This window comes from Scomber japonicus, chromosome 23, assembly GCF_027409825.1.
Source record: "Scomber japonicus isolate fScoJap1 chromosome 23, fScoJap1.pri, whole genome shotgun sequence".
Taxonomy (NCBI): domain Eukaryota; kingdom Metazoa; phylum Chordata; class Actinopteri; order Scombriformes; family Scombridae; genus Scomber; species Scomber japonicus.
In genome coordinates this window covers 6,222,353-6,248,551 of record NC_070600.1, presented here as the reverse complement: position 1 = coordinate 6,248,551, position 26,199 = coordinate 6,222,353, and the positions used below count along the sequence as shown (strand labels likewise).

General features: G+C 41.6%; 1 protein-coding gene across 2 annotated transcripts; it reads left to right on the top strand.

The window, feature by feature from the left end:
* The first annotated feature begins 1,622 nt into the window (after window positions 1-1,622).
* Window positions 1,623-25,692, top strand: nap1l1 (nucleosome assembly protein 1-like 1). 2 transcript variants are annotated; one of them, XM_053344203.1, is made up of 15 exons: window positions 1,623-1,708; window positions 6,357-6,395; window positions 7,217-7,305; window positions 10,465-10,567; window positions 13,067-13,208; window positions 14,549-14,641; window positions 15,055-15,183; window positions 15,349-15,420; window positions 15,525-15,664; window positions 16,998-17,143; window positions 17,246-17,265; window positions 17,831-17,953; window positions 18,150-18,182; window positions 18,676-18,726; window positions 23,719-25,692. In XM_053344203.1, the coding sequence occupies exons 2-15, from the start codon at window positions 6,379-6,381 to the stop codon at window positions 23,755-23,757; spliced, it is 1,197 nt and encodes a 398-aa protein (XP_053200178.1). In that variant the 5' UTR covers window positions 1,623-1,708; window positions 6,357-6,378; the 3' UTR covers window positions 23,758-25,692. The 2 variants fall into 2 exon arrangements, with proteins under 2 accessions (XP_053200178.1, XP_053200179.1); XM_053344204.1 differs by having other exon boundaries at window positions 1,631-1,708; window positions 14,549-14,629.
* Window positions 25,693-26,199: the final 507 nt, after the last annotated feature.

Sequence of the window (26,199 nt, the reverse complement as noted above, 5' to 3'; positions counted from 1 at the left end):
TCTTTGACAACTTCAGGTCATGACTGCAAAAACATTCATGGGTGTCAGGAGAAGGATGTTGATGACTGATCGCCAGCAGGTGCTCATGCTGTGAAATAAAGACTGTGTCTGTTTCGTAGCTGATATGAACACCGTAGAGGGTACAATAAATCCCAAAGTGCAAACATGCCTATACTTCTAAAATTATAGGGCTCTATCACCATAAAATTACTTCTGTAATGAGGCTACTTGTGATTTTGATATATAAAAGTCTTAGTTCTGATGTAATTGGACTAAACAATAGAACAAATAAAAGAAGACAATGAGCTGTAGGTGTGATCACGCCATAGTAAACCACCAGGTAGGCTGTCAACAGGTGGCACAGCATTAAAGCAAGTGGCAATTCAATAATTCTAGTGTCGTGTCTATCATCAGCATGAGAGGCAGAACAGCTTCTCTCATCCCTGCTTGCCCTGCAATAAAGAGAGTGCAAAACATACCCTGGATGACCTTTAACTTCTTAAATCCCACGGTCTGCTCTTACAATCTCTCATATTGCATAAACAAGCGAGCGCTGTTCATTACGATTAATGTCATCCAGGGAAATGAAATCCAATGTTGCACAAGATATCTTGAGATTTTTATGTGCAGTTGTGCAGCTACACAAATTTGAATATTTCATTTATTGTCATTGTTATATCCGTCTGCAGATGAAGGCGACACGACATGACTGAAAGCTCTGAAAAATTAATGGATGTTGTGCTATTTTTGTTCAAACTGCTGTTTCCCAGCGTCAGTGTCTGTGATAATGCTTCACACACCTTAGTACTGTAAGTTGACACAGTGATGTATTCAAATTGTGGAAGTAAATGCTGCATCTGATTTCCAAGTTACTTAACCTGAAGTTTAAAGGGAGTTGCTTCTAATGATGATGATGACATTGATAATGATTATGAAGATTTTCATGATGAAATGCTGATGAATATCGTGAAGATTCTGGTGTAAATGACACTACTTTTGCAGACGAATGTGAAGATGAGGATGATGGCTATACCCAGGAGGGTCACAGTGCTGATGAAGAGGATAATGATGATCTCCTGTTCCAGCTGTTGATGATGAAGAAGATATATAACACTATATGCTGTTGCTTGAGGGAGAATCTGCTGGTGTTGTAGCTGCAATGGTGAGACAATCATGATGATTACGATGCTGAGGAAGATGATTATGAATGAGAATGGTGAGGAAGAGGCTGATGAAGAAAAAATATGATGATAAGGAGGGGGGAGGAAGAGGTAGAACATGATACACATAAGAAACAGCTTTGATTTATCATCTTAACTCTTATTATGATCATTTTCTTTATGTGAATTATACTGTAACACTTTTAGTATAAATGACATGTATTATTATTTTATTATTATTATTAAGTATGAGGTGGTGAAGAGGAGTGCCACACAGATGTGAAGGAGAAGATGAAGATGATGGGTGATGATGAGGATAATCCCTCATCCCCTGCTCCCCCCTAGGGGGACCCTCTCCACCGCCCCTCCCATAAGCAGCGTTGCCCCGGTGACTGCCGGTTTACGTGATGACGTCGGATGTATATGAGCGCAGGCGGCGGGATCTCTCTCCCTTTTACCGCCATCGGAGCGGAGTCTCTTTCTTCCCCGGGACCGCGACACTGCGCAGCGCCGCCTAATACAGCCCAGCCTCCGGCCAGAGAGCGAAGGTAAGAGACGGAGGGGGGGAGGAGGACATGGCATGGGAACGGCTTCGTCGGCGCCGGCGCCCCCCGAACTTGCTTGTCGTTTACCGAAGTTAAATAGATATTCTACAGCTGTGTTAAACCGTGGCAGAAGGAGACGGCTCTGCTTTGCTAATGCTAGTCAAGTCAGACAGCGGCAGCAGCCATTGAGAAGGGCTCCACCATGATGTGTGTGTGTGTGTGTGTTAACGTTAAACGAGATAAGAAATAAATAACAAAACAGCGATTATATATGTGTTTCCATTTGCCTCGCTGTGCTGTGACAACCATTGCATTCACAGAAACGACAAACCACCGGATAATTCTTGTAATTGTCGGCGTTTTTCGACATTTGTTGACACGTGTCTTGTATCTTGTATTTTTTTTTTTTTGGACTTGACCTTATTTTTTTGGAGGATGTTACAAGGGTGGGGAACTGTGGACGTAACCGTAGACTCTAAGGATACAACACACAGTGGTCGGGTTAACCGGATAGCCGGCGGTATTGTGTGATGGAGCCTGCTTTTAAACGTGGTACCGGAGCGTTGGCACCCACTTCCTAACCGGCCCACATTTTGTACCCACGGCCCCGTGTCTGCTGCTGGAGCTGTTCCTCCCACTCTGCTCAGCCCAAGTAGTGCGCACGAAGCTAGCGGCACATAAGCTAGTGCACTGACAAGACCGGCAAGGCCGGCTAAAGTTAGCCTGTTTAGTAGCAGAGAGGGGAGTCAGCCTATTTTGTGAAGGATGTGGGCCGGTTATCCTTTCAACAGGTTGGCCGGCTCGCTTGGCCCACATGAAGTTGAAAATGTGGCTTGAGGGTGAGAGCCGGCAGACGCGGCTTTTTTTCTTAAATGTGAGTCATTGATGGTCTGCTATACTTGAGCATGCAACACGTGGTCGCAGGGCAGGATTAGGATGGAGGAAGAAAAAAAGCTTGTTCACAGGAAGGACTTTGGTCAGTGTGCTTGACCACTTACATTGAATATGTGAAATAGCTACGAAAACATGTGTCCACCACCTTTTTTTTGACATTTGATGTTTTTGTCACATCCTCTTAATTGCTCTAACAGCCTATTGTGTGTGCACATGGCTGCTACATTCCTTACTCTGTATGACCCTTCCATGAATGCTGTTGTGGTTTGCCAAATGTCTCATATCGTGAGTCATCACTTGGAACAGATCAAAGGTGGATATTTTCCTCAGGAGATGATGGTGCTTAAGATTGCTATTGTTTTAAACACAATTCATTGGACACATATATGGACATAAATGGTGCTAAAATAGACAGTGTATTCACATCCTAAGGTAAGGATGTGGGATTGACAAGAATAAAATATGGCATAGTTGCTAAAATATGTAAAGGCGTCCCCACTCTTATGCATTCCTAACTGCTCTACAGGCATCAGTGACATACACCTGCAAATATTTCTGTCCATTAGAAAGCAACTACTGAGCCTGACTTGAACTGCCCTGTCATCATATGTACCACTGCTAAGAGCTTTTCCACTGTACTCTGCCATCAATAATTTGGTATTAAAGGGAATGCAAGATGTCTGGGGTGTTGGGTGTCATCTTACCCCCCACATATTTAAAGACTTATTGATAGAAGGCATGTGCTATTATTACTCCTTCCAGCTTGTGCAACTTATTCAACGAAGCCATTGTTAAGAAGATAAAGGCATTAGAAGCCGTCGCCTCATTAACAGGGAAAGAAGTTAAGAATCACCACACAGACTGGTGTCCTCATCCATCATCACCCAATATGAAGTAGGACATGATTTGATGTGTCACATGTTTGTTCTTGAGCTCAGTGGCTGCATTAAGTGTAGTTGAAGCTGTATTAGCTGAATGTAGGCCAGCGAATGTATAGAGTCAAGATGCTCTTTATCTTAAACAACCTCAAGGACGCCTCACAGTTTAGATACAAGCTATTATCCCTCTGTGAAGATTTTTTTCCCTTCCAATCATCTGAGACCCTGAGCCGCCGTCGCCGTCTAATAATAAGGGACTGATTTACTCCTGTGATGGCAGGTGAATGCAGTAACAACTTGACAAGGTGGAAAGGCAGCAGGAGGGTGGCAGTCAAACACCAGGATTAGCCACTTTAGCCTCAGTCTGTACATTGAGATATTTATCCATGTGATTGTGGACAGACCTGACTTGCAGGTAGTGCCAGATTTCAGGCGACCTAAGGGAGGGAAGAAAAAGAAAGTAAAACTGTTATAAGACACCTGTGTTATGACAACATCCAATTCCCAGTTGTGTCCCTATCAGATGACATAGGCTGTCAGTTGGTAGCTGGGATTGTCTAATAGTGGCTAATTGGTTGTCTCATCCACCTATAAGACCCATAAGAAACTATAGCACTTTAAAACAAAAGAGGTGGCAAGTCAAACATTGAAGTTCAAATAAGCTTTATTGGCATTGCAGCTCAGAACTCTATATTGCCAAAACGGTACAGAAGATCATTAATATTGACAGATGATTATAAATAAATATACAGTGCAAATATCAACAAGCATGTCATAAATGGTGACATGCACATGCCAGTACAACATAGGCGAGGTGGTGTTATTTTTTGGGTAGCGGGCAATATGAGCTTAAGGAATGTCTAATTGTGCTGCTGCCTGCAGGAGGTCAAGCGGGTACAGAGGGACAGATGCTCCTTCAGTACAGCTTCGTCTTCTTCATGGACACTGCCGTCATGGTTCGCCTTGTTCTCAGTCCAGGGCTTGATTTTAGTTTTTTTAGTTGGCGCTCTGTTGCTGGGCCAATGTGGAGAGAGCGCTTCACAGGCAGGGTTTGCTGAGGCAGCGAGAAGACCAAAACATTTTTCTTTTTTTTCTTTTTTTAAATTAGGATGACCCTGTGCATAAGTTCAGCATCGATCGCCTGGCATTTGACGGAGGCTACTGATATTTTTAAAATAGGGTTGTCTTATAGCCATAACTGTCACAGATCGTTAGTGGGTCTTGTCCTGATGCAGCAGCACCAGCATTAAAAATGTCCTCCACCTTAAATGAACTGCACACATGTCTCTGTTACATATGACAAGCAAACAGCCTCCTTTTAAGAGATTGTGAATTTTGACACCAGCTTCACTTCCAGGTCATGATCCATCTTATCGATACCGACCGTGGATGCAGGTCTTGCAGCAATCCATCTTTCACAAGGGATGACGATTCTGAAAGGGTAGAGGGGGAGGGGGTTGGGGGGTGGCCTCCAAGTCCTTGCGTGATTGTTTTCATAAAAAAATGCAGGAAGTAGTTTCAAAGCATGTTAAACTGAAGTTACCACAATACACAAAACCTAATAAATCATTCAGAATACACCTTTTTATTTTATTTTTGGTGGAGTTATTAGAGCATGGAGTTTAAAAGAGCTGAATCAAAAACTAAACATCACGTGTTGTGGAGAGACCTGATGTGATTCCGCTCTGCCACACGGAGCTTTAATCTCAGTTTTTGGCAAGCGATGCCAGCCAGAACGTCACTTTTTGGGTCACCTGCAAAGGATTGGCAAACAGCTCAAAACACTTACCCACTTCTTCTTCGTTGTGAAACGCCTAATCTCACAGAGCTTTCCTCAAAAGGAGGGGAAAAAGGGAACAATGACACTGAACTATTTTCTGCTGTATCACCATTAAACAAAGTAAAATAATAGTCAAATATATATGTAATGAAAAATGATTGTTCAGGCCTGAATCCTGCGGCGAGGTGACACGTCTGCATGGTAACTGAGTTGGGCTTTATTGTAGCAAAACTAAGCTCATGCTGCTGTTTTATAGCTAGTAGCAGCTTTTTAGTGTAGTAGTACTATTAGATACTTTAGTGGCAGGTAAACAGGTGCAGCATATGTAAAAATAAATGCTTAAATATCAATGACGTGCTAATATTTGTCAGTATAACAGCACCGTGTGTCGCAACAATCTCCAAGTATCTTGTACAGCTGTGAGTTGGGGCTTAAAAAAAAAAAAGAGAAAAGGTTCAGCTTTGATCTTTCATTGGATTCAGGCTGTCAGTGAAGTGTTGTGTTGACTGGTGTGTAGCAGGGCTCCTTTTTTTAATATGTATTTTTTATGCATTTCCTCTCAGATGGATAGTGAGGGGGGGGGTTGGGGTAGTGCACACACAGCAGTATTTTGCAGGAGTGGGATTACCCTTAACGCTCATTTTAATTTTATTCCCATCAAAACAGTCGGGGGGACGAGGGAGCTTCTTCTTTTTAAGCCTATATGTAAAAATCTAGGTTACGTAATGGAAATCATGTAAAGTATCTGTTTGTTTTGGTAAAGCAGAGGATTTGCCGGCACAGAATGGAGGGGAGTGAAGGGGGGGGGAGATGGATCAGCTCATATCAAAATGTAAATTAAAGTCTACTACAATCAGCTGCTGTAAGAGGCTACAGGCTATAGCACTGGCTGGTTTTTAACTGATGTTTTATTATGCGTCGCTAACGGTAACATCATCCCTGTAGTGCTCTTTAAGTAGCTCGAAATTAACATCAAGAGTTAGTCGCTAATGTTGTTTTGACCCAGATCTAATGACACTCAAATGTTAGTTAAAAAATGAATGAGTTTGTGTCCTCCAGTGTTTCTGAACTGATTATTTCTTTTCTCTTTTTTTCTTAGCATCACTTGAGACTCAGCTAAGATGGCAGACATTGACAAGTAAGTATATCCTCTGATAGTTACTACCTAACCACTTTCTCCTCTTTTGGTCTTATGTTGGGTTAGGGTTAGGGGTCCCTGAAGCTCTTTGATGGTTAAAAGGAAAACGCATGCTATGACATCACTGATCTGGGGCGTGTCCAGAGGTACCACGTGATTTTAAAAAGTTGAAGTTAAAGCAGCAGACGCTCCTCAATGAGTCTTCATGGGAACAAAAAAAAGTTGTTTACAAAGTCCAGAGCTTTGGGGATGCCACGCCCAAGGCTCAGGTTGCAACATCAGGCTGACCAAACACACACATCCTTATAACATCAGTTCCAATGATAGCTGCGATCGAGCACTGGTCACATCACACACACACATATTCTCCCACCGTTAACCATTGATTTCCACCTGGTGCCACAGACTGACAGGAGAAGCTGGTGAAGCCGTGTTGTTTTCAGCACCGAGCCTCTCCCGCACCGCATCTTAAAGCCAGAGTGTCATGTTTCAGTGCTTAGAACAACATCACAGGGCAACAAAGACTCCTGTTTTTACAGCTCCATTTGCATCCCTTGGTTTAAGCAGTAGAGAATTCTATTGTATCATCTGGGAGCTAAATGCCTCATGCCCTCAGTTTTACTATCAAATGTGCTCCAAGAGCAAGCCGCAGCCGTCGCTTGTTTTTCATTATCGTGCCGACAGATGCAACTTCACATTATGTAACTTCAGGTGTCAGAGCTTTCCATAAGCGCCAAACAGCTGCCTACTCATTTAAATCCAGGCAGCTACTCTATTATATTAATTTCTGATTTCTAATAACGTCCATCCCCCTCCTGCAGCAAAGACCAGGCTGAAATGGACCCGGCAGATATGGAAGACGTGGAGGAAGTGGAAGAAGAGGAGACGGGAGAAGACGAAAACAGCAAAGGTATGCCACAGATCATATCAGTAAAGTTTTAGTTTATTTATTTATTTTTTACAGTTATTTGCAGGATTTTTGACTTGTAGTTAAGGGCTGGAGGGCACTAATCCATTTTATATTTGGGATGTCGATGCTGTTTATGCGTCCGTTTTGACACTCCGTAAATAATTCAGACAGCTTCCTCATGTATTAGTCTCCTCCAGGCTCATTGTGGATGGATATAGACGGCTGTTTGGCCTCTTCTATTTATAGCAAGTTTGATCAGACTTCTTTTAAAGGCAGACTTAATAGAAGGCTCATTCAGAGATGAAACGATTCAGACTCATTCAAGACTACAAACAAAGGGCTCATACCTAAAAGAGGGGCTGTGAAACCGATGAGTTCTTTATGTGAAATTGTGCTGTGTCATGATATGTAATGTTATCTGGATATGAAATTACCTGTATCAATATTATAGACTTATCACACAGCTCTTATCACAGAGTGGGTGCACACTCAGCTGTTTCTGTCTCAGCCACAAGCCCTGTTTCATTGCAGCTAATGTAATGCTAACTATCAGAGGCTATTAACCTAGTTCTCTATACTGTATTATGACTGGCAGCCTCTGAAGCCACAGGATGGCAAAGTCATATATTCTCGAACCCCCCGTAGTGTATGTTAACATGTCTGCCGTGTCCGATGGATGCAACAACAGCTCCAGCCAGGCAGAGCGGCCCGGCCCTTTTCAAAAGCAGCAGCAATAAATACATAATGTACAGTGTCACATCAGCTCTCCTCTCTGACTGCAGAGCATTACCCTAAACCGGTCAGGCCTCCAGAGGGACTGGCTGTACACACAAACTGCCAGTGGATCAAGGGGAATGAGAGAGAGAGAGAGGGGGGGGAAAAAAAGAAAGCACTGCGAGCTTAATGCAAAAGTAGCTCAGGAGAAATGCCACCGTGACCTTTCAGAGGCTCTCAGTGTTTTGTGTGTTAACATGATTACTCTGTCATGGTGATACTGAAGGCTCGCTCTATGCAGCCGACAAAAAAGTTGAGCTGCAGTGGCTTGTGTACATCAGGTGCATGAATAAAGGGATATTCCACCCAAAATGTGGACCTTCTGTGTGTCTGTAAGCTTAAAGGTCACTATCATAAAGTTTGATGTGTCTGATTTTAGGAGAATAGAGGCTGCAATCGGCTTTTCCACAGCAGACATTTTGACTTGTAATAGCAGGAAGATCACAGGTGGAAGTCAGAACATTAACAGCGGCTCTGTTGCATTCAAATGTCGGGTTAGCTCCAAGTTAGCAGTAACCTTGTAGCTGTGAATGTAGCAGTGCAATGTGCATTTGTACATGTTAGGCCATTTTTTCATTGACTAAATAAATGCTACAATTACTCAAGACCCAAGCCAAGTTCCCATGTTTCGCTTCTTGTCACCCAGCTAAAGTAGAAAAGGTTAGTCCTGAAGTTAGTGACAACTTTGGTCCAGGCTCACTTAACGTGGACCAGCTGCTCTCATTTTGGTGACAAGCTGCTCCTCCGAGTTCGATGATTTTACTGCTTTGCGACATTTCATTGCGTCAACCCTTCAGCCGGTGGGTGTGTAACCTCCAGCCAATAACGGCAAGCAGGGTGTGAGGTCAGGACTCTGCTCCTATGTGCTCTCTGTGTCTTTGTCATGAATGTACAAAGAGCAGCAGGTCTGTGTGTCTGTCTGATAGAGGGCACAGGATGAAGCTCTGCATTCAGACACAATCCAGCATCTTCCTGCAGGGTTGTAGCGGAGGTGTGGGCGTGTTCATTTGCGCTGTAGAACGTAACAGCCATGGAACAATCAGAAAATGTATTTAATTCATGGCTTTGTTCTTGCCGGCACTGCTTGTTCTCTCTCTGCTCTCAGCTCGCTCTGATCAAGCCAGGCAAGAGGGACCAACTTTAAAAATGCTTTGTGTTTACATTCACTCACTGACAAATCCTGCACAGTACACCTTTTTTAGTCATTCTCATTTGTAGTTTGCTTAAGGTGAAAGATGGTGTCATAGTCAGCAGGTACAAAACGGCTCAATCTGACTCGATTCCATTAATTCACTCACCAAACGAAGCATTCTGTATCAAAGCAAGCAGCACCTGGCCTGCGTTCTGTGAATTAAGACGAGCACCGGTGTATTTATTCGACTGGATGCTGAGTCTTGGACAGCTGATCTATTTTAACTGGTAACACATTACAAGCTGAAAAAGCCCCCCATGTGCCAACAGAGAAAAGTGACTCCCAATCGCTTTAATCTTCTCACCTGCCAGCAGTGATCTGACTGAGCTCTGATAGGCGCAAGCTATGTGTCGGACACTCGGATTGTACCATCTGTCACCTGTCTGGTTGCACTAAAGCACAGCGCAGCCACCTCTTGTGTGTATGGAACATTGACAGTACGCACACAATACTACTAAGCAGGTGTTGTTTAGAGTTTACCTGCAGGAAACAACCATGTTAAATAAAGGCAGTCAGACTACAACAAACAGTGATGAGATGTGCATTACATTTTTTTTTTTTTTTTTCTAAAGAACGCCTTATTATATACTACAGCAGACATAAGGCCCGTGGGCCAGGACCGGCCTTCTAAGGGGTCGTCCAATCGGGCCCACTACATAAATTGCTGAAAAATAATTCCAATTTTTCCACTGATTAAGGTTTATTCCCCCTGAGCAGAAAAAAACAAACATACATATTGTGGTCATATTTAAAGCATTCATATATTGAACATATGTATATATTGAATAATCTGAGCCATAATGTTGTTGATTGCACTGATTCTCAAGCTGTTTATTTTTTTTTGAAAATTAGCTTTATTATAGTAAATTATGATATTTTGACTGTTTTGTCGTTGTTTTTATGTACGTCATTATGCAGTGTTTTTACTGGCCTGGCCCATTTGAGCTCAAATTGGGCTGAATGGTGCCCTTGAGATAAAATCAGTTTGATACCTGTGTACTGCAGAGATAATCAAGTAATTCTTGACTATAAAAAAAAAGGTAGTCTTGTACAGTTGGTGATTACTGTCACAAACATGAATTGTTTAATTAAGCTTTAATTTTAGGGTCAATTCTCATCAAAAAATGAGCAAAAAAAAAATCCCTTTTGATGCTCCTGATTTGACTTCATTGTGTGTGTGTTTGTGTCTTCAGCTCGTCAGCTGACGGTGCAGATGATGCAGAACCCACAGATCCTGGCTGCGCTGCAAGAGAGGCTCGACGGTCTCAACGGCTCTCCGTCAGGCTACATGGAGAGGTGAGAGATGTCATATTTGGTCATAACTTCATCTTAAACACATGAACTGTGCTCCATGTACACAGCTGACAGATTTTCAACGTCTTGCTGACGGACAGTAAAGCAGGAAAGATGCTTTTACAGTAGTGGACTTGCTGTTGATTTTAATTATATATTTAAATAAACAACACATAATATACAGCAACAAACAAAACGGTGTACATAAGGGAAAAAGAAAGGAAGGTTTGCTTTATCTTGCTTGAACTTTATTTGCATAGCACATTTCATGCCTGAATGTAACAAAGTGCTTTACATAGTAAAAACAAAAAATGACAGGAAGTGAGTAAACACCAGAGGTAAGATAAAAATGTAAAAATTCAGAATATCCAAATAAAGTGAAAGATTAATAAAATGTAATAAAGAAATAAAATCACTCTAAAATAAAGTGGGTACAATCAGAAATGAGAGGAGGGCTATTAAAAGAAAAACAAAGTAATTAGATTTTTGATTTATTTTTTGATGTGTAGTGGTCAGGAAAAGATTACAATTCATTCTTGGAAAACAATGAATTTCATCTAATCAGATGTAGGCTCAATAATAAAGATAATTGATGTGTTTATAATATGAAAATGTGCTCAGCAACAGTTTCAAAACAACAGTGTCGATGCAGCTGTTGCGTACTTGCATGCAAATGAGTTTTCAAAGCGGTGACTCCCTCTTCAATTGTGATGCCTTTTTATGTAAAGTAAGTTCACATGAAGGTTAGTGACGCTTCACTTCAGCAGCAGTACAACTCCAACCACATGGAGCGGGAAGCTGGAAGGATGAAGCCTCACACAGTCTGCCGCTGTCACCGTTCACTCACAACACCGCCTGTTCACATGAGAATAATGTCAAGTGTCAGCCCACACCAGGTTAATAATTAACCATCTCAAAGAGGAAGAGGTGGCGCAGCTTCACACGCATCACTTTGATACACAGCCATTGTCCAGCTCGAATTCGATTGGCTCCCATTGACTATTAATACTCATAAGATAACAAGCAAGCGATCCTTAATGTCTTCAAAACGGCAGCAGACTGGATCACAAAGACATCTGCCAAAAACTTGTTGAGCAATTATAAATACTCTTAAGTTTAAAACAACTAATTGCTTCTGTAAAGTGTTAAACTGACCTCAGAGCAGAGGTGCACCGAATTGCCGCTAGTGTAGTAGAGCGTCTTGGCCGCAGGCTCGCACCACCCACCGCTCCTCCTCTCCTCAGCGAAAAACCCATCAGCAAGCAGTTCTTTGATCAGCTCGTCAAACGCCTGGCAGCCAACAAAACTCGCCACTTTACAGCATCCAAGCGCTGAGGGGACCAAACATGTATTCCCCTGCCAGGATAGTGCAGGCGGGGTTTTTTTTTTTTTTTTTAATTTACCACACTGCAGAGAAAGTCGACTCTGTGCAGCCCCTCTCTGCAGCTCTCTGTTGCCGAGGATCTTTAAAAAAAATGACTGCTGGAGAATTAGTCGGTCAGTCTGATTTATAAAATACCTGCAGAAACTCAATTATATAGCAAGAAACCAACAAAAATATCCCATGTAATTCATTTAACCTTTTATTTATTAACTCTATTTAGCATGTGTGCTCTGTGTGGATTGGACCATAGAAAGACATTCACAGTTTAACTCGGATCAAAAATGGCGACTATAAATGACAGCAGAACACAGCAGACACCCTTTATTTATGTTAGGTTATTTATTTATGATTATTTTATGTGCTCTCGTTTAATTTCAGCTCAGTGTGAGAGGACCAACTATCATTTGTAATGGAGTTAAAATGTGCTACATCAGGATATGAAATGATGTGTATTGAGATGAGATTTTGGACATGTCACCCAGCCCTCCTTTACTAACTGATGCCTACATTCTGCTCATTAACGCGTCACAAATCAGAGCTTAGATACTTGCATGTATATGATGCTGCCATAGACTGACAAGGCTGTGTAATGAGAGAATTGTCCTTTTTTTGGGTGGGGGTGCAGTAGGTTTAGCTTTTTATTTTAGGAATGTATTTCAAAATGACAAAATGTCTGACATGGCATTTTCTGAGTGATGTGTTTATGCAGCCGCTGCATCACTCACACCAGCAACCAGCAGGCCATGAATCACTCCAGCACATAAACCCTGTGTACAAATAAAGCCCCATTTCTTCCCTCCGCTGTTTTTAAATAAGCAGATCTCAATAAAAAGCTTCTCAGCATACTTTGAGTTTAGTTGGAAGTGTGCAGTTAGAAGTTTGAAGGCCACCCTGACTTACAGGAGATCCTCTGGGGAGAGTACTGCTCTCTGCTGCCATTTTCACTCCAGTAAGTGCAGGGAGGTCCTGTGTGTGTGTGTGTGTGTGTGTGTGTGTGTGTGTGTGTGTGTGTGTGTGAAAGAAACAATTAGATATTAAGAAAATCATCTGTGCTTGAATGACATTGTATGAAAAGTCAGCACATGTAACTGCAACATCTCCTCTCTCTCATGTCACAGTTTACCAAAGGTTGTAAAGAGACGTGTGAACGCCCTGAAGAACCTGCAGGTGAAATGCGCCCACATCGAGGCCAAATTCTACGAAGAAGTACATGAACTGGAGAGAAAGTACGCCGCCCTCTACCAGCCCCTCTTCGACAAAGTACGTCCTTTAATTACACACTTTGTTTATTGTGTCTTAGAGTACTGATAGATGTATTCCTGCAGCTTTGCTCTACTTAACTTACAGAAACACATGTCAAAAGAATTGTAAACCGTTATGATGGATACATATTTTGAATAGTAGCATCATCTCAGAAAACATCTGGCCCCTTGTTGAGGTAAATTGCTGCCCTGTTATCTATGTTCAGAGTTAGGAGTGTGTCCATGTGAGGAGCAGCTGGACAAGGAAACATGATGCAGATGATTCATGTACTGTCAGATGTGTGAGGTGGTTGACACATTCAGCCGTCTCACCCTCAGCATCTGTAGCCATGAGGAGGCTGATGTATGCTGCTGTTTTGTCGAGTCACACTCACACTCACACACACACACCAATACTGTCTTTTGATCCTGATCTTTAAAAGCAGACTCGACTCAGATTTAAGGCACTGTGATCCAGTTTAAAACAAAAAAAAAACCTGCAGATTTTTATGGCTGATAAATGTCAAGATAAATGCTGCCATCACTTTTAAATCTTATTCATACATGAATGTAGAAATCTTTGATTCTTTAATAGGAATCTTCTCCTTTTACATGTTTTTTTTCCTTCCTGTGATATCAGTGCTAACTCCAGAGAGGCTTTTAGCCAGACTGATGCGAGGGATTCCACTAGCATTAATAGTGAAGGATGGTTATCAATGTATAAATATGACACTAATGAACACACATTATGTTTAAATATTTTCAGTGTCCTAATTAGAGGGGTAGTGAGTGATTCCTTTTTTTTTTTTTTTTTTTTTTTTTTTTTTAAGGATCGTCCTCTGAAGGTTACACCAATAGATCCACTGAATTTAGATGAAGTCTTAACCCAGAGGCCTCTTTTAATAATACACAGTGAAGCAGCTGGTCATTGATCCTGATTAGACTCAAACAGCCTCTGAATTATAACACATGATAAAAGCAGCTAGCTGTTAGGACCACTTTCACTCTCATGACGCAGCAGAAAGGAGCACGCTAACCCGACTTTTAATCTCCATCCTGGCCAGTTTTGTCGCAAGGAGTCAAATTTACCGGCTGTTGTACATCAGCGGTCGACCCCCGCATGTTTCCCCGGGTCACTAATGCAGCATTAAATCCTCCATTTGTTTGCATGTAAACAGCTTTACCATAAATAGCCAGCGTTTCCCACTTTATGTCCTTTCAGTGAAAATCAGCAGGCAGAAACATTAAAACAACTCACACTTGATTTAACAAATTAGTGTTTAACAGCGTGGGTTTAATTGTCTTTTTATTACACTGGATCCAAAGGTGTAAACTCTTTTCTTCTTCTGTCGTTCACAGAGAAGCGACATAGTGAAAGCAGCTTACGAGCCCACAGACGAGGAATGTGAATGGAAGGCAGATGAGGAGGAAGAGCTGACAGTAAGTAAGCAGGTACAGGTGACGTATACACCTGCATGCCTCCCCGTCTTTACCATTTTTTCAGTTCTCTTCTGCTTTCATTGATTTGAGTTTTTACGCATGTAGCTCTATGACCTGGAAAAGAAAGAAGCTGCAGTTCCCAAAATGGCAACGCTGCATGTAAGCTTAAAAATCAGGAGCGGAGGATTAAAGTTTGTCATCGCTACCACTGATTTCAGATGGAAAACACCAGATGGAATCAGTGTAGTGATCTAAAGCAGCACCCCCTCCCCCACCCCTCTGTGGTGTTTAGATATAGCTTCTGCTCATGCTCTTTTTCTTTTATCACCAAATCCTGGGTTCTGTAATCGTGAGTGGTGGTATGTTAAAAAAAAAAAAAGCTTCAGTGAGCCTTATTTTGAAAGAGCAAATGTCTGTCTCCCCAGGACGAAATGAAGGAGAAGGCCAAGTTAGAGGAGGAGAAGAAGGACGAGGAGAAGGAGGACCCCAAAGGCATCCCCGAGTTCTGGTTAACGGTTTTCAAAAACGTGGACCTGCTCAGCGACATGCTGCAGGTACGTTGATCCACACACAGAAAATAGGTCACAGACTGAAGAAGATCCCAGCCATGAATAATCAGACTTTGGCTCCACCTGCTGGCTGAGTTATGTAAAGACAGGGATTTTGTTGTGTACCTTCAGATAGAATTTAATCACACTGTTTCTGTTTCTTCTCCTCAGGAACACGATGAACCCATCCTTAAACATTTACAAGATATCAAAGTGAAATTCTCAGATCCAGGACAGCCAATGGTGAGTCAGCATGAAACACAGTGTTTATGTGGTATAAATTTGTGTTAGCTTTTTTAAAAATCATCTTTTCTTTCTTTGTGTGTGTGTGTGTGTGTCGTCTCCAGAGCTTCACGTTAGAGTTCCACTTTGAGCCCAACGACTTCTTCACAAACACAGTGTTGACGAAAACCTACAAGATGAGGTCAGAGCCCGACGACACCGACCCCTTCTCCTTCGACGGACCAGAGATCATGTGCTGCACAGGGTGAGTCCAGCACCTCAGGATTACAAATGAATAGCAGTGGTACAGCTTGTCAGGATGAATAGAAGGAATGAAGTGAGATCTAAATTCAAAGCTTTGTAGTTAAAATCCTTTGTGGTTTCATACTAAGTACAGAATTTTGAGGGCTTATAGTGTTTTTAATAAAGATGTCTGTCAGTAATTAGCAGAATAACTCCCTGAAATATTTCAAAGTGATCCACTTAAAGCAGAAAATGACAGTTCCAGTTAGTGTGAACCACCTTGATAAATACATGAAGTTTCCTGTAGCTTAATCACTATGAAAGCCATCCTGGTTGGGTTAGCACCAACAGTAATTTAATAGTCTTATTAAGATGTAAAGACAGCAAACAGTGAGGCTGTTATCTGCTAGATGAAGTTAAGCTGGATTACCTGCTGCATCGTTTACTGCCAGTCACTTAGTGTGTTTTGAGTGTGAAGGCAGTTTGAATCCAGAGCAGGAATGGAGGACCCTGCCACTAACTGTATACACACATCATTACTGAATGTAAATACATGGAAGGACTATTAAAGGAAAAACTGGCAAAGTGTAAAACAGATCTAAAAAAGGATTTCTAAAGATTTTCATGAAATCAAAACTTGTTAAATTCCGAGTCTCATTTTCACACTGATTTGCTTTCCAGTGTTTACAATTTATATCTAAAAAAAGAAAAGAATATTCAGGTGCATTCAGTGTTTGTGTGGAAGGGTGTGTGACTGATGTACATGCTGAGACTCATGCATTTTAGAGGGGGAGAGTGTAACCCATGTTTTTATTTAGCTAAAATTTACAGATATCCTCTTAACGCCTCACATGCAAACTATTGGTGGGCGCTACAATTTACTGATATTCTTTAAACATCACACAATACAGACTATCAGCAGATGCTACAATTTACTGATATTCTTTAAATGCCTCACATGTAAAGTAATGGTAAATGCTATAATTTACCTATTTTCTTTTTAATCCCCCTTGCATGCAGACTGTTGGTAGACGCTACAATTTACTGATATTGTTTAAATGCCTCACATGTGGACTATGGGGAGACGCTATAATTTACTGATATTATTTAAACGCCTCACATGTAAAGTCATGGTAGATGCTATAGCTTACCAATTTTCTTTTTAAGCCCCCTTACATGCAGACTGTTACAATTTACTGATTCTTTAAACGCCTCGCATGCAGACTACTGGTATATGCTACAATTTAAGTAGAGCGCGTGTCATTTAGTGTTCAGGATCCAGGCTGTCATTCAGATTTTGCCATTTGAAATGTTGGACACTGACCTCGGTTTCTCCTCCTCGTGTTTCACCACAGCTGCCCGATCGAATGGACGAAGGGCAAGAACGTCACGTTGAAAACAATCAAGAAGAAACAGAAGCACAAGGGCCGCGGCACAGTCAGGACGGTCACCAAAACAGTCCCCAACGACTCCTTCTTCAATTTCTTCACACCACCAGAGGGTGAGGAGACGAGTGACAGTTCAGTTTGATGCAGCCTGTTGTTTCCATTTAAATAAGTGATGAAATAAATGATTCAACTCTCTATTCTTCTCCCCTCTACAGTCCCAGAAAATGGAGAGCTGGTGAGTCACTGTTCTTGACATTTTGTCTTTATCAGCTGATGAGTCAGCGAAATCATCACATCTGTTTAGCATGATTTGTTCTGTATTTCTCTTCATGTTGGGACCAAAGGATAAAAGCTCAGTCTATAAAGTTTTTATTAGTCTAATTTGATCTCAAACACAAGCTGTGTCATAACTTTTTAGTGCTCTGTCTCTGTGGGAATCTTAAGTGTCCATTTTCCAAAGCAGCCAACCACATATTTCCCCACTGTGTGAGAAACGACCTGCAGAGAATGAAAACACGGTGGAGATTTGGTGTCATTTATGTTGCTGTTTGCATAACTGTGTATTAAAAAAGCAACAAATATATATATATGTGCTTAACCTTCATAAATCAACCCTTTATACTAAATGGAATTAAGTAATATAGATGAGAACACTAAGCTACACTTTAATAACAGACTGAATACCTGTAGTTAATGTATGAAATCACAGCTTAAGTTGCCATAGAAACCTGACAACTTTCAGCTTTATAAGACAGCAAAGACTTGCATGAATAAACTGACTTGTCTCTGTCCATCTTCAGGATGAGGACTCGGAGGCGGTCCTGGCTGCCGACTTTGAAATCGGCCACTTCATCCGCGAGCGCATCGTACCTCGGGCCGTGCTCTACTTCACAGGAGAGGCCATCGAGGACGATGATGATGACGTGAGTAACAAAAGCCTCATCTCTTATACACCAGCATGGAAGTGTGTTACTATCGCACAAACTGGCTTTATTTAGAAAAAGATGAAACAGTTTATTTTGAAGTCACATATTTTTAACTTGAAATATTTGACGGCTTTAAATCTATTTTTGGTTTACCTCTGTCCTCCCGTCTAATGCTCACGTTTGTGTTTTGCAGTACGATGAAGAGGGAGAGGAGGCAGATGATGAGGTAAGACTGTCGGGGCCGCGCGCGCGCGCACACACACACACACACGCTTCATGTTAAGAAGCAGATGTTGACCACCATTTTTAAAAGAAGCTTGGGTTGTTGTGCTGTGATGTAGATCAGGGCTGTCCAAACTATTCCATAAAGGGTTCATCATGTGGTTGAAGTTTTTTATTCCAACCAATCAGGAGCACACCAGGCTTGACTCATTTAGGCAGCTGATCTCAGTCTTCAGACAGTTGATTGGTCGAATCGCGTGCTCTTCATTGGTTGGAACAAAAACCTGCACCAATGTGGAATAGTTACAGGACATGCCTGGATCAGAGCCAGTGTTATCAGTGAGCTGAAATTAAAAATGTGTGTTTATGTGTGAGATTATTTTTTACTCTTTAATGTCAGTATCAGCTCTAAAAGGGCTCCAGCTGTGATCGATGACATCATGAAGGTAGTTGAGGAAACTGTATAGGTTGAAGTTTGCTGTGTGCTGTGTGTTCAGGAAGGTGAGGAGGAGGCTGACGAGGAAAACGACCCAGACTACGATCCCAAGGTGAGATCACCCCTCCCAACAACACATACTCTCTCACACTCACACACTCACACACACACACACACACACACACACACACTCTCTCTCACTCACACTCCCTCCCCTCTGTAAAGATCTCTGGTGTCCTAAGATAGGCCTTGCTCAGCAGTTCTCAACTTTGTTGGCTCAATACTTGCTAAAGGTCCAGCAGCTCTCACAGGAGGCTGCTGTCAATAGTCACCCCTCACCCTTCATACTGCTGGTTTTAATCTATCACACAGAACATTTGATTTAAACCCCACCAGAAGTGTCCTGAGCTTGCAGGTGGAGAACTGCTGTCCCCTCCAATGATCTGTCAAGATTTCAACATACAGAATACATACTGTCAAATGCATCTCATGTTTTTACACCAGCTTTTTTGGTTTTGCTTCAGCTTTTTTCTTTCATTTTATTGTTGTTGCGATCTTGATTTGGCTTCCAGACTAAAACAGATACACACACACACACACACACACACACACACACACACACACACACACACACACACACTTCTTCTCTCCAGTATCTTACCTCACACCAGTCAGTACAGTAAAATGTGACTGCTGCATGTTGTGACTAAAAACCTGAACATTAACCTCAAAGCATCACAGATCAGGATGAGGACACCAGTGACATGTAGATGTTGATACTTGGTCTTCATTCAGATACATTAATGAATGAAAGGATAAAAGTGTAGTTCAAATTAGGGATGTACCGATATATCAGCCAAGTAACAGGCTGATATTCACCTTGTTAACCAACATCGGCCTATCAGTGAATAAGATGCAGTCAGCTGATGTCAGTCGCCAATGTTCTGGTTATTTGCGGTCAGACTCAGACAGTAGTAGCAACAGTATCTATGGAAGTACAAGTACGGAAAACTCTTCGTATTAAGTAGGTAATTGTATAACAGGCTAAAATATTTTGAAGCAGTTTTTCAAAAAGAAAAGACAATTTCTTGTGAAAGTTAAAGATTATTTCATGAATTTAATAATAATGATACATTTCATTTGTAAAGCACTTTACATTTGAAAACAAAGTGCTATAAAACAAGATAATGTAATGATGGGCTGAATTACTTTTAAAACAATTATTTTTTTAAACAATGATTTCCCTGTGGAAAAAATAATATGACATAACCCCCTCCAAAAAAAAATCGATTATCAGCCAAATTCTTTAAAAATCGGTAACAGCCCAGAATTTCACAATCGGTGCATCCCTAGTTAAAATTATAATGTGATTGCTGATTACTGTGAATTGCTGTGTTTTTTTTTTTCATGACGGTAAATTGAACATCTTAAAACTTTCAAATATCAAATCCCATTTTCTCACTATTTAACATCGATTATTAACAGAAAATCAAAATAATCATTAGTCTCAGCCTTAACTAGAATTCAACAGAACCTACAGGAGAGGAGTTATAGGCTCACTTCTCTGCTTCACTGCCTTCCTCATGGAGGTAATGAAGCTGTGAAGAAAGTTCAAATGCATTAAAGTGGACATAGGTGGTGCTTTCACAGCTTGTTTACATCATACTTTAAAATCACACACACACACACACACACACGTTTTCCGTTACTTGATGAATTTGACATTAGCAGCTTTTTTGTTTGTTTTTTCTCCTAGCAGACTGGAGCAGCTTGTAAATGTGACACAACAGCATGACCTCTGCTTCTTCTTTGCTGAACCAAAAAAAACACAAAACCAAACGTCTTTGACATTCTGTATTCTGCTAGTTTTGCTTTTATTTTCGTTTGTTTGTTTTTTCTCCTATTCATTAATGTTTCTTCATCTCGAGTCACTTTTTTGGGCATCTTTTGTCAGCTACTCTTTAAATTTTTCCTCACTAGGTTTAAGTGGTGACAGTAGAAAAATAACCCTATCCTGGTACGTACAGCTTGTGAGTTGTCAGCTTACTACCATCACACCGCCACCCCCTCTACCCGTTCATTTTTTGGCTTCCCCCCCTCCATCCTCCATCCGTCTCTCTGCAACCCCTCCTCCCTCACCCCACACATGAGCCCCACCCTTCTCCTCTCTGCCGCCGTGCTGCACCCTCCCCGACTTTTTTTTCTCTTCCTAACTAACCCCACTTGGTTTGTCGTTGGTTTTTTTTAACTTTAACCCATAGTGAGCTCTGCATTCGCACATGTATCATTTCTGTATGTTGAAGCCAAGTCCAGCCCTCCCTTTTTTTTTTTTTCCTTTTTCTTTCGTCTCCACCAAGTTGGAGCTAGTTTTTGAGTTTGGTGTCAGGATGAGAATTTGTCTGCCATAAATGTTGAGTTCTGTGTTTGTTTATGGATGTTTATTATTTTAATACCCATTTAAACATCATTGGTCCATCCGTCCATGGTTTTTTCTCCTCCTTCCTGTTCCCATTAGTTCTGTTCAGCTGCCTTTTTTCTCTAGGGATGCACGATAATGTCAGCACATCATCAGTATCGGCCGACTAAGGCTTTAAAATGAAACTTCATCGTCCCAGAAAGACATTTTCTGCCAATTTATCAGCTTGTGCTCTGCCGCCTGACCGTGCTTCTCCTGGTGGACCGTTTCACCCTAATGGTCCAGGTCCTTGCTGGCTCTGCTGGTCTCACAGCTAGCCACAGGCGCTCCATGTGGATCCAGCTGGAGCAGAGACTCTGTCTGTCAGGCAGCTGAGTGAAGTGGAGCCTGTGGAGGAAACACCAGGACCGTCAGGGTGAAACAGTCCATAGAGGAGCTGCTGTGTTCAGCTGCACAGATAGGAAACACCTCGGCTGACAGGATGTACCACTTTGTTTGAAAAATCTACTACTACTTCTTCTATTGGTTTGTTACAGCAGTAATAGGTGTTAGGTGCATTACTGCCACCTTCTGCTTCGGAGTGTGAATCACAGATAAAATCCCACCTGTTAATTTAAATATTTATTTGATCATATTGAAAATTAAATATATAGGCAGGAAAACATAACAGAAATGACAGCAAACTTTAGATATAAAAACAAAGTAATTATTAAATGTTGGACAAGGGTGAAGGATGAAGTAAGGAAGTTTCCTAGTCCTTCCTCCTTACAAACAAGTCAAAAGGAACACACTGTACTAAATCATATTACTCCAGTCCAGCTCTTTGTTCATAGTGGAATAATGATTTGGTACAGTGTGTCTTTTTGTTTTGTGTTAATCCTGTCTGTGATAAAACCCCAAGAAAACTTTACTGCTCGACCCGCATTAAAGTTTTAATGCTGAGCTCCTGAACTCCAGTCTTAAGCTCTTCTTCATATATTGTCCTCCTCAATCATACTTGGTATGGTCTGTGACTGCATGTGTAATAGTCTTCTCAGCCAGGTGAAAAGAATATGTGCATATTTCGGCATCGGCAGTCGGCCAAATTAAGTTAGAAAATATTGGATATCTGCAAAAAAATATATCCATTATCATGCATCCCTTCTTTTCTCTATAGATGTGCTTTTAAAGCCGGGATAATGATCCGTTTGAAAAAAGGCCCAAATGATAGTTGGCAGATTGTCAAAAAAAAAACTAGAAATGCCAACAAAGTCTCTTCCCTCTTTATGAGGGTGCCATCATTGTCAGCAATAACAGCCTGTGTTCTGCTGTTTGCATTTAAAACTTGATTACTCTCAGCTGACCAAACAAGAAAACTGTCAGACGTCTAGCTTCCATTCAACTATGCAGTAGAAGCAGCGCTGTTATTTCTGACATTTTGGTGAAAAGTTTCTCAAGACAACAAAATTGTTTCTGACTTTGAAAAGTTGAGCAGCAGTCAAACGTATCTCACCATGGCAGTAATGACCTTGGTCTCAGTGAGATGGCAACGGGCCACAGCAGCCTGAACAGCTGCAGGGTGCCATCACCTCTATAAGTGCCTGCTGGAAGGATGCCTCCATCCACACTGTGATGGGGCCCTTAATTATCTCTCTGTGCATTTTCCTCTCTTATTTACTCAAGTGTTTCCTTCCTATTTGGCAGCTAATTGATTCAAACCGAGTGGCCTGAGGTTCAGTCCAAAGTGTTTACGTTTATTATTCTGTAGCAGCTAATCACAAATAAGCAGCTTTGGCAGTAGCCCTCATGTTTAAAAGCCCTTTAGCAAATATATAGGTTTACAATGCAATGCAAATAATTCAGCACTTATAACCCTATTATTTCTATATCAGTATTATCTTTCTCTATAAATGAACTAAAAAAGTTTGGATTTCAGTTTCTCTTCCAGGTAGCCAATAAGTATTGTGTATCTTAGAGATTATTGGATTGTATGAACTTCAAATTATTGCCATCAGCCCTCAAAATCCAGAATAGGAGTAGGCTTATTATAGATGACTGAGCACCTGAGTGTTAATACTGTTGGTGCACCTTAAAACTTCAAACCACATTTCTTCACTGAGGCAGGTCTTGTGATGTCTGTACTATTTCAGATTTTGAAGTGGAGCCTAACATCAAAGTTCCCACTAGCTTCACCCCACTATGTTTGACTGCTTAAAGGAATATGTCAACATTTTAGAAAAAAAATAGTTTTTTGGTATATCAGTTCCAGCTTTCCAACTGTAACAAAATCTGCCTACCTGCGCCTCTAAAGATAACTGTTATTATTTCATCTGTAGAAAAACTCAAGTGTAAAGCACAATTTGGCTCAACAAACCACTTTTTAATCATCATTCATAAGGATGCTGCTGTGACAAACCATAGATACCCTAGTGTGTAATCCTAATGTGTCATAGTCACCACATTCATATCAATGACTGTTTACATGTGTTAAAATAATGAGGAGGTGAGAAACCTATTCGGACTCTACTTGTTGGACTTGTTCAGTGTTTGGGTTTTGTTGAGGTGGCTTGGCTGTGTGTAGGTCAGATTTTGGTATGATTTAGCTCTGTGTGTGTGTGTGTGTGTGTGTGTGTGTGTGTGAGAGAGTGAGATTTAGAGACGTGTCCATCCTAACCTTTCCTCCCCCCTTACCCTGTGATTTTTTTACAGAAGGATGCAGCCCCCCCAGCTGAGTGCAAGCAGCAGTGAAGCCTGGCCCGGCTGCCTTGAGGATCAACTGCACTGTTAACAGCTTCTAAATTTAAAAAACAAAACAAAAATGAAGAAAATATAAAAATAAAAAAAAACCAATTAAAAAAATAGTTACTTACCGCCTTATAATGTTTTGTATTTTTCTTGGTAGAGAATTTGAAGAAAAAAAAGGTTTCAAGATTTTTGTTACAAAAAACTCATGGTAATATACTGGGAGCTGTGTGGCTCAATATACATAGTATTTTACTAGACCTGTTTTTCCTTCTCTTCCTCCTTCTCTGTACAATAGATAGAATACAAAAAAAACCTCCCTCAAAAGCATGAATCTGTTTCTTCACTGCTAAACTAGTTTTGGGTTCTTGTGAAGTCTTTTGTTGTTATTTGCTCTTAGACAACAGCTGTGGTTTAGACTGCATTGCGGCGGCGTCAATTAATAATACCCCCTTCGCCCCATTTCCTTCCTCTTCATCCTACCAAAGTTACAGGTTGGTCAGTTCTGGTTGTCCGAGGTGAATCTTTTTTTTAATTCTTAGTGGGGCCTTTAGCACTTGTAAAAGCACTGTAGCATTTCCAGCTCTAGCGACGGAGGACAGACGGGCCAACTGCAGCCGGGTGTCCATTCCAGTTTATCTAATCTTGCTGAGCGTGGGATCCGGAGTCGGTGTTTTTGGCCACTTCCTGCACCACTTGTGCTCAACTACTTTCCACTCTCGATACATTCCAGTAAGCAGACTGGCTGGCACCATGGGCGAAACTTCTCATAAGGGAATCCGCCGCTCTTTTAACTGGACACACTCGTCTAAATCGAACGCAGGTTCGCTCCTGAACCTCAGCGCGGCCCGGTCGAGTCTCTTGAACATTCCAGAGAATTCCTTTTTAGATGAGGAAAAGGGGGGGGTGAGATAGTTTGGCGGGAGGGCCGGTTCAGGGTCCATCTCGTGCTTTAGGCTCCTAGTAGGCTGGCAGTGGCGTGGCTGTCGTCTTTTCTATAGCACTTTGTACTACTGTGTGGTGTACCAGTGGCGTCCTGTCATCGGTTAGCTGTCTGAGTATTCCTTGTGAGCAGCACTTAGTTTGACGCCCCCACCCCCCAACCACCCTTTGCCTAAAAGGGGTACGGGGGTGGTACTGTAACCCTGCTCTGTGGAGAGTTCAACTTGTGCGATCTGGGTTTTTTTTAAGTGCATTACTTATTTCTTACCGGGGGAGGCACACTTGGCCTGTTCAGAGAGGCTTTGTAGGGACAGGGTTGGGCATAGAGTAACACAGCGGATGATGAAGAACAACGAGTCCAAGCCAGGTTTAGAAGTATGTTTGGTTCAGGTTTACCAAGACCACCAACCCCCCCATTCATTTCCCCCCCTCCCTCATCAGTTGACATTTTACCTCTTGTGTCACCAATTCGTGACTGGTCAGGTGACTGGCGTGGACCTCAGCCTCTTGCCGCTGAAGTCTCGATTCAGTATTATCACTGTGAAAGAAGGAGGGGAAGCGTGATAAGGCCATCGTGTGGCCAATGACCCACCACCCTCCCAACCCACCCACCCCCCAAAACCTCCCTCCCTATGTACCCAGAAGGCCACAGAGAAGCATGTCAGAGCAATACTTAAAAAAGCCAGGAGGTGGATGGAGAAGAAAACGTAGCTTGCCTCCCCTCCCAGTCCATTCTTAGAGCCTTTTCATTATTTTTTAAAAAGTCGTGAAAACAGCCAAGTGTTGGTTGTGTTGGGCAGTATGGTGTCCACTGTGGAGAGCCAGGGTACTTCTCATTCTGCAGGTAGTGTTCAGATCATGTTCATCGGAGAGGGACGTGACAGGGTTTCTGTTGGGTCCTTTTGAGCAGCTGTTGTCAAGGCAAAAATGCTATGCTACAAAATACTAATGTACTCAATAACTGTATGTGTATGTTCATGAATAAATTGGTTAAACATGTCTAATATTGAGTCATTTTCATGTCATTTTTTCTTGGATCAAGTTTGTGTTCATATGTACTAAGAGTTGACTACTAAACACTGTCAACACTCCTGAATTACAACTGTAAAAGTCTCTTATTTGTCCAAAAGCTCTACAAGTTTTCACTCATTGAATCAGTTTTAGACACTCATTCACCAGCAGAGGGCGCCATTGCCGTGAGATTGTACACTGGCTTGCATACAGAATACAGTACGTAATATTAGAAATGACAGCATTAAATACCACACTACTGCCAGAGAGTTATTAGATAGGTTAAAATGTAGAAATGGCGCTAGTGGTGATATAAATAAATGGTTGGCTTCATTAGTTACATTGAGGATCATATTTAAGACCACATTTAAACCCTCAGTCATAAAAGACTTGATTGGTTTGACTAGGTATTTTCACACATTAACTACAGTAACAACAAGGCTGTTGACACATGCAGGAGGAAGCCAAAATAAAAACGTTGGATAGTACAGTGTA

Excerpts from the sequence above, each read along its gene's own strand:
- nap1l1 (XM_053344203.1), top strand. Across the intron at positions 14,642-15,054 it reads AGCTGACAGTAAGTAAGCAG|GACGAAATGAAGGAGAAGGC; the intron begins GTACAGGTGACG and ends CTGTCTCCCCAG. Across the intron at positions 17,954-18,149 it reads TCGAGGACGATGATGATGAC|TACGATGAAGAGGGAGAGGA; the intron begins GTGAGTAACAAA and ends TGTGTTTTGCAG.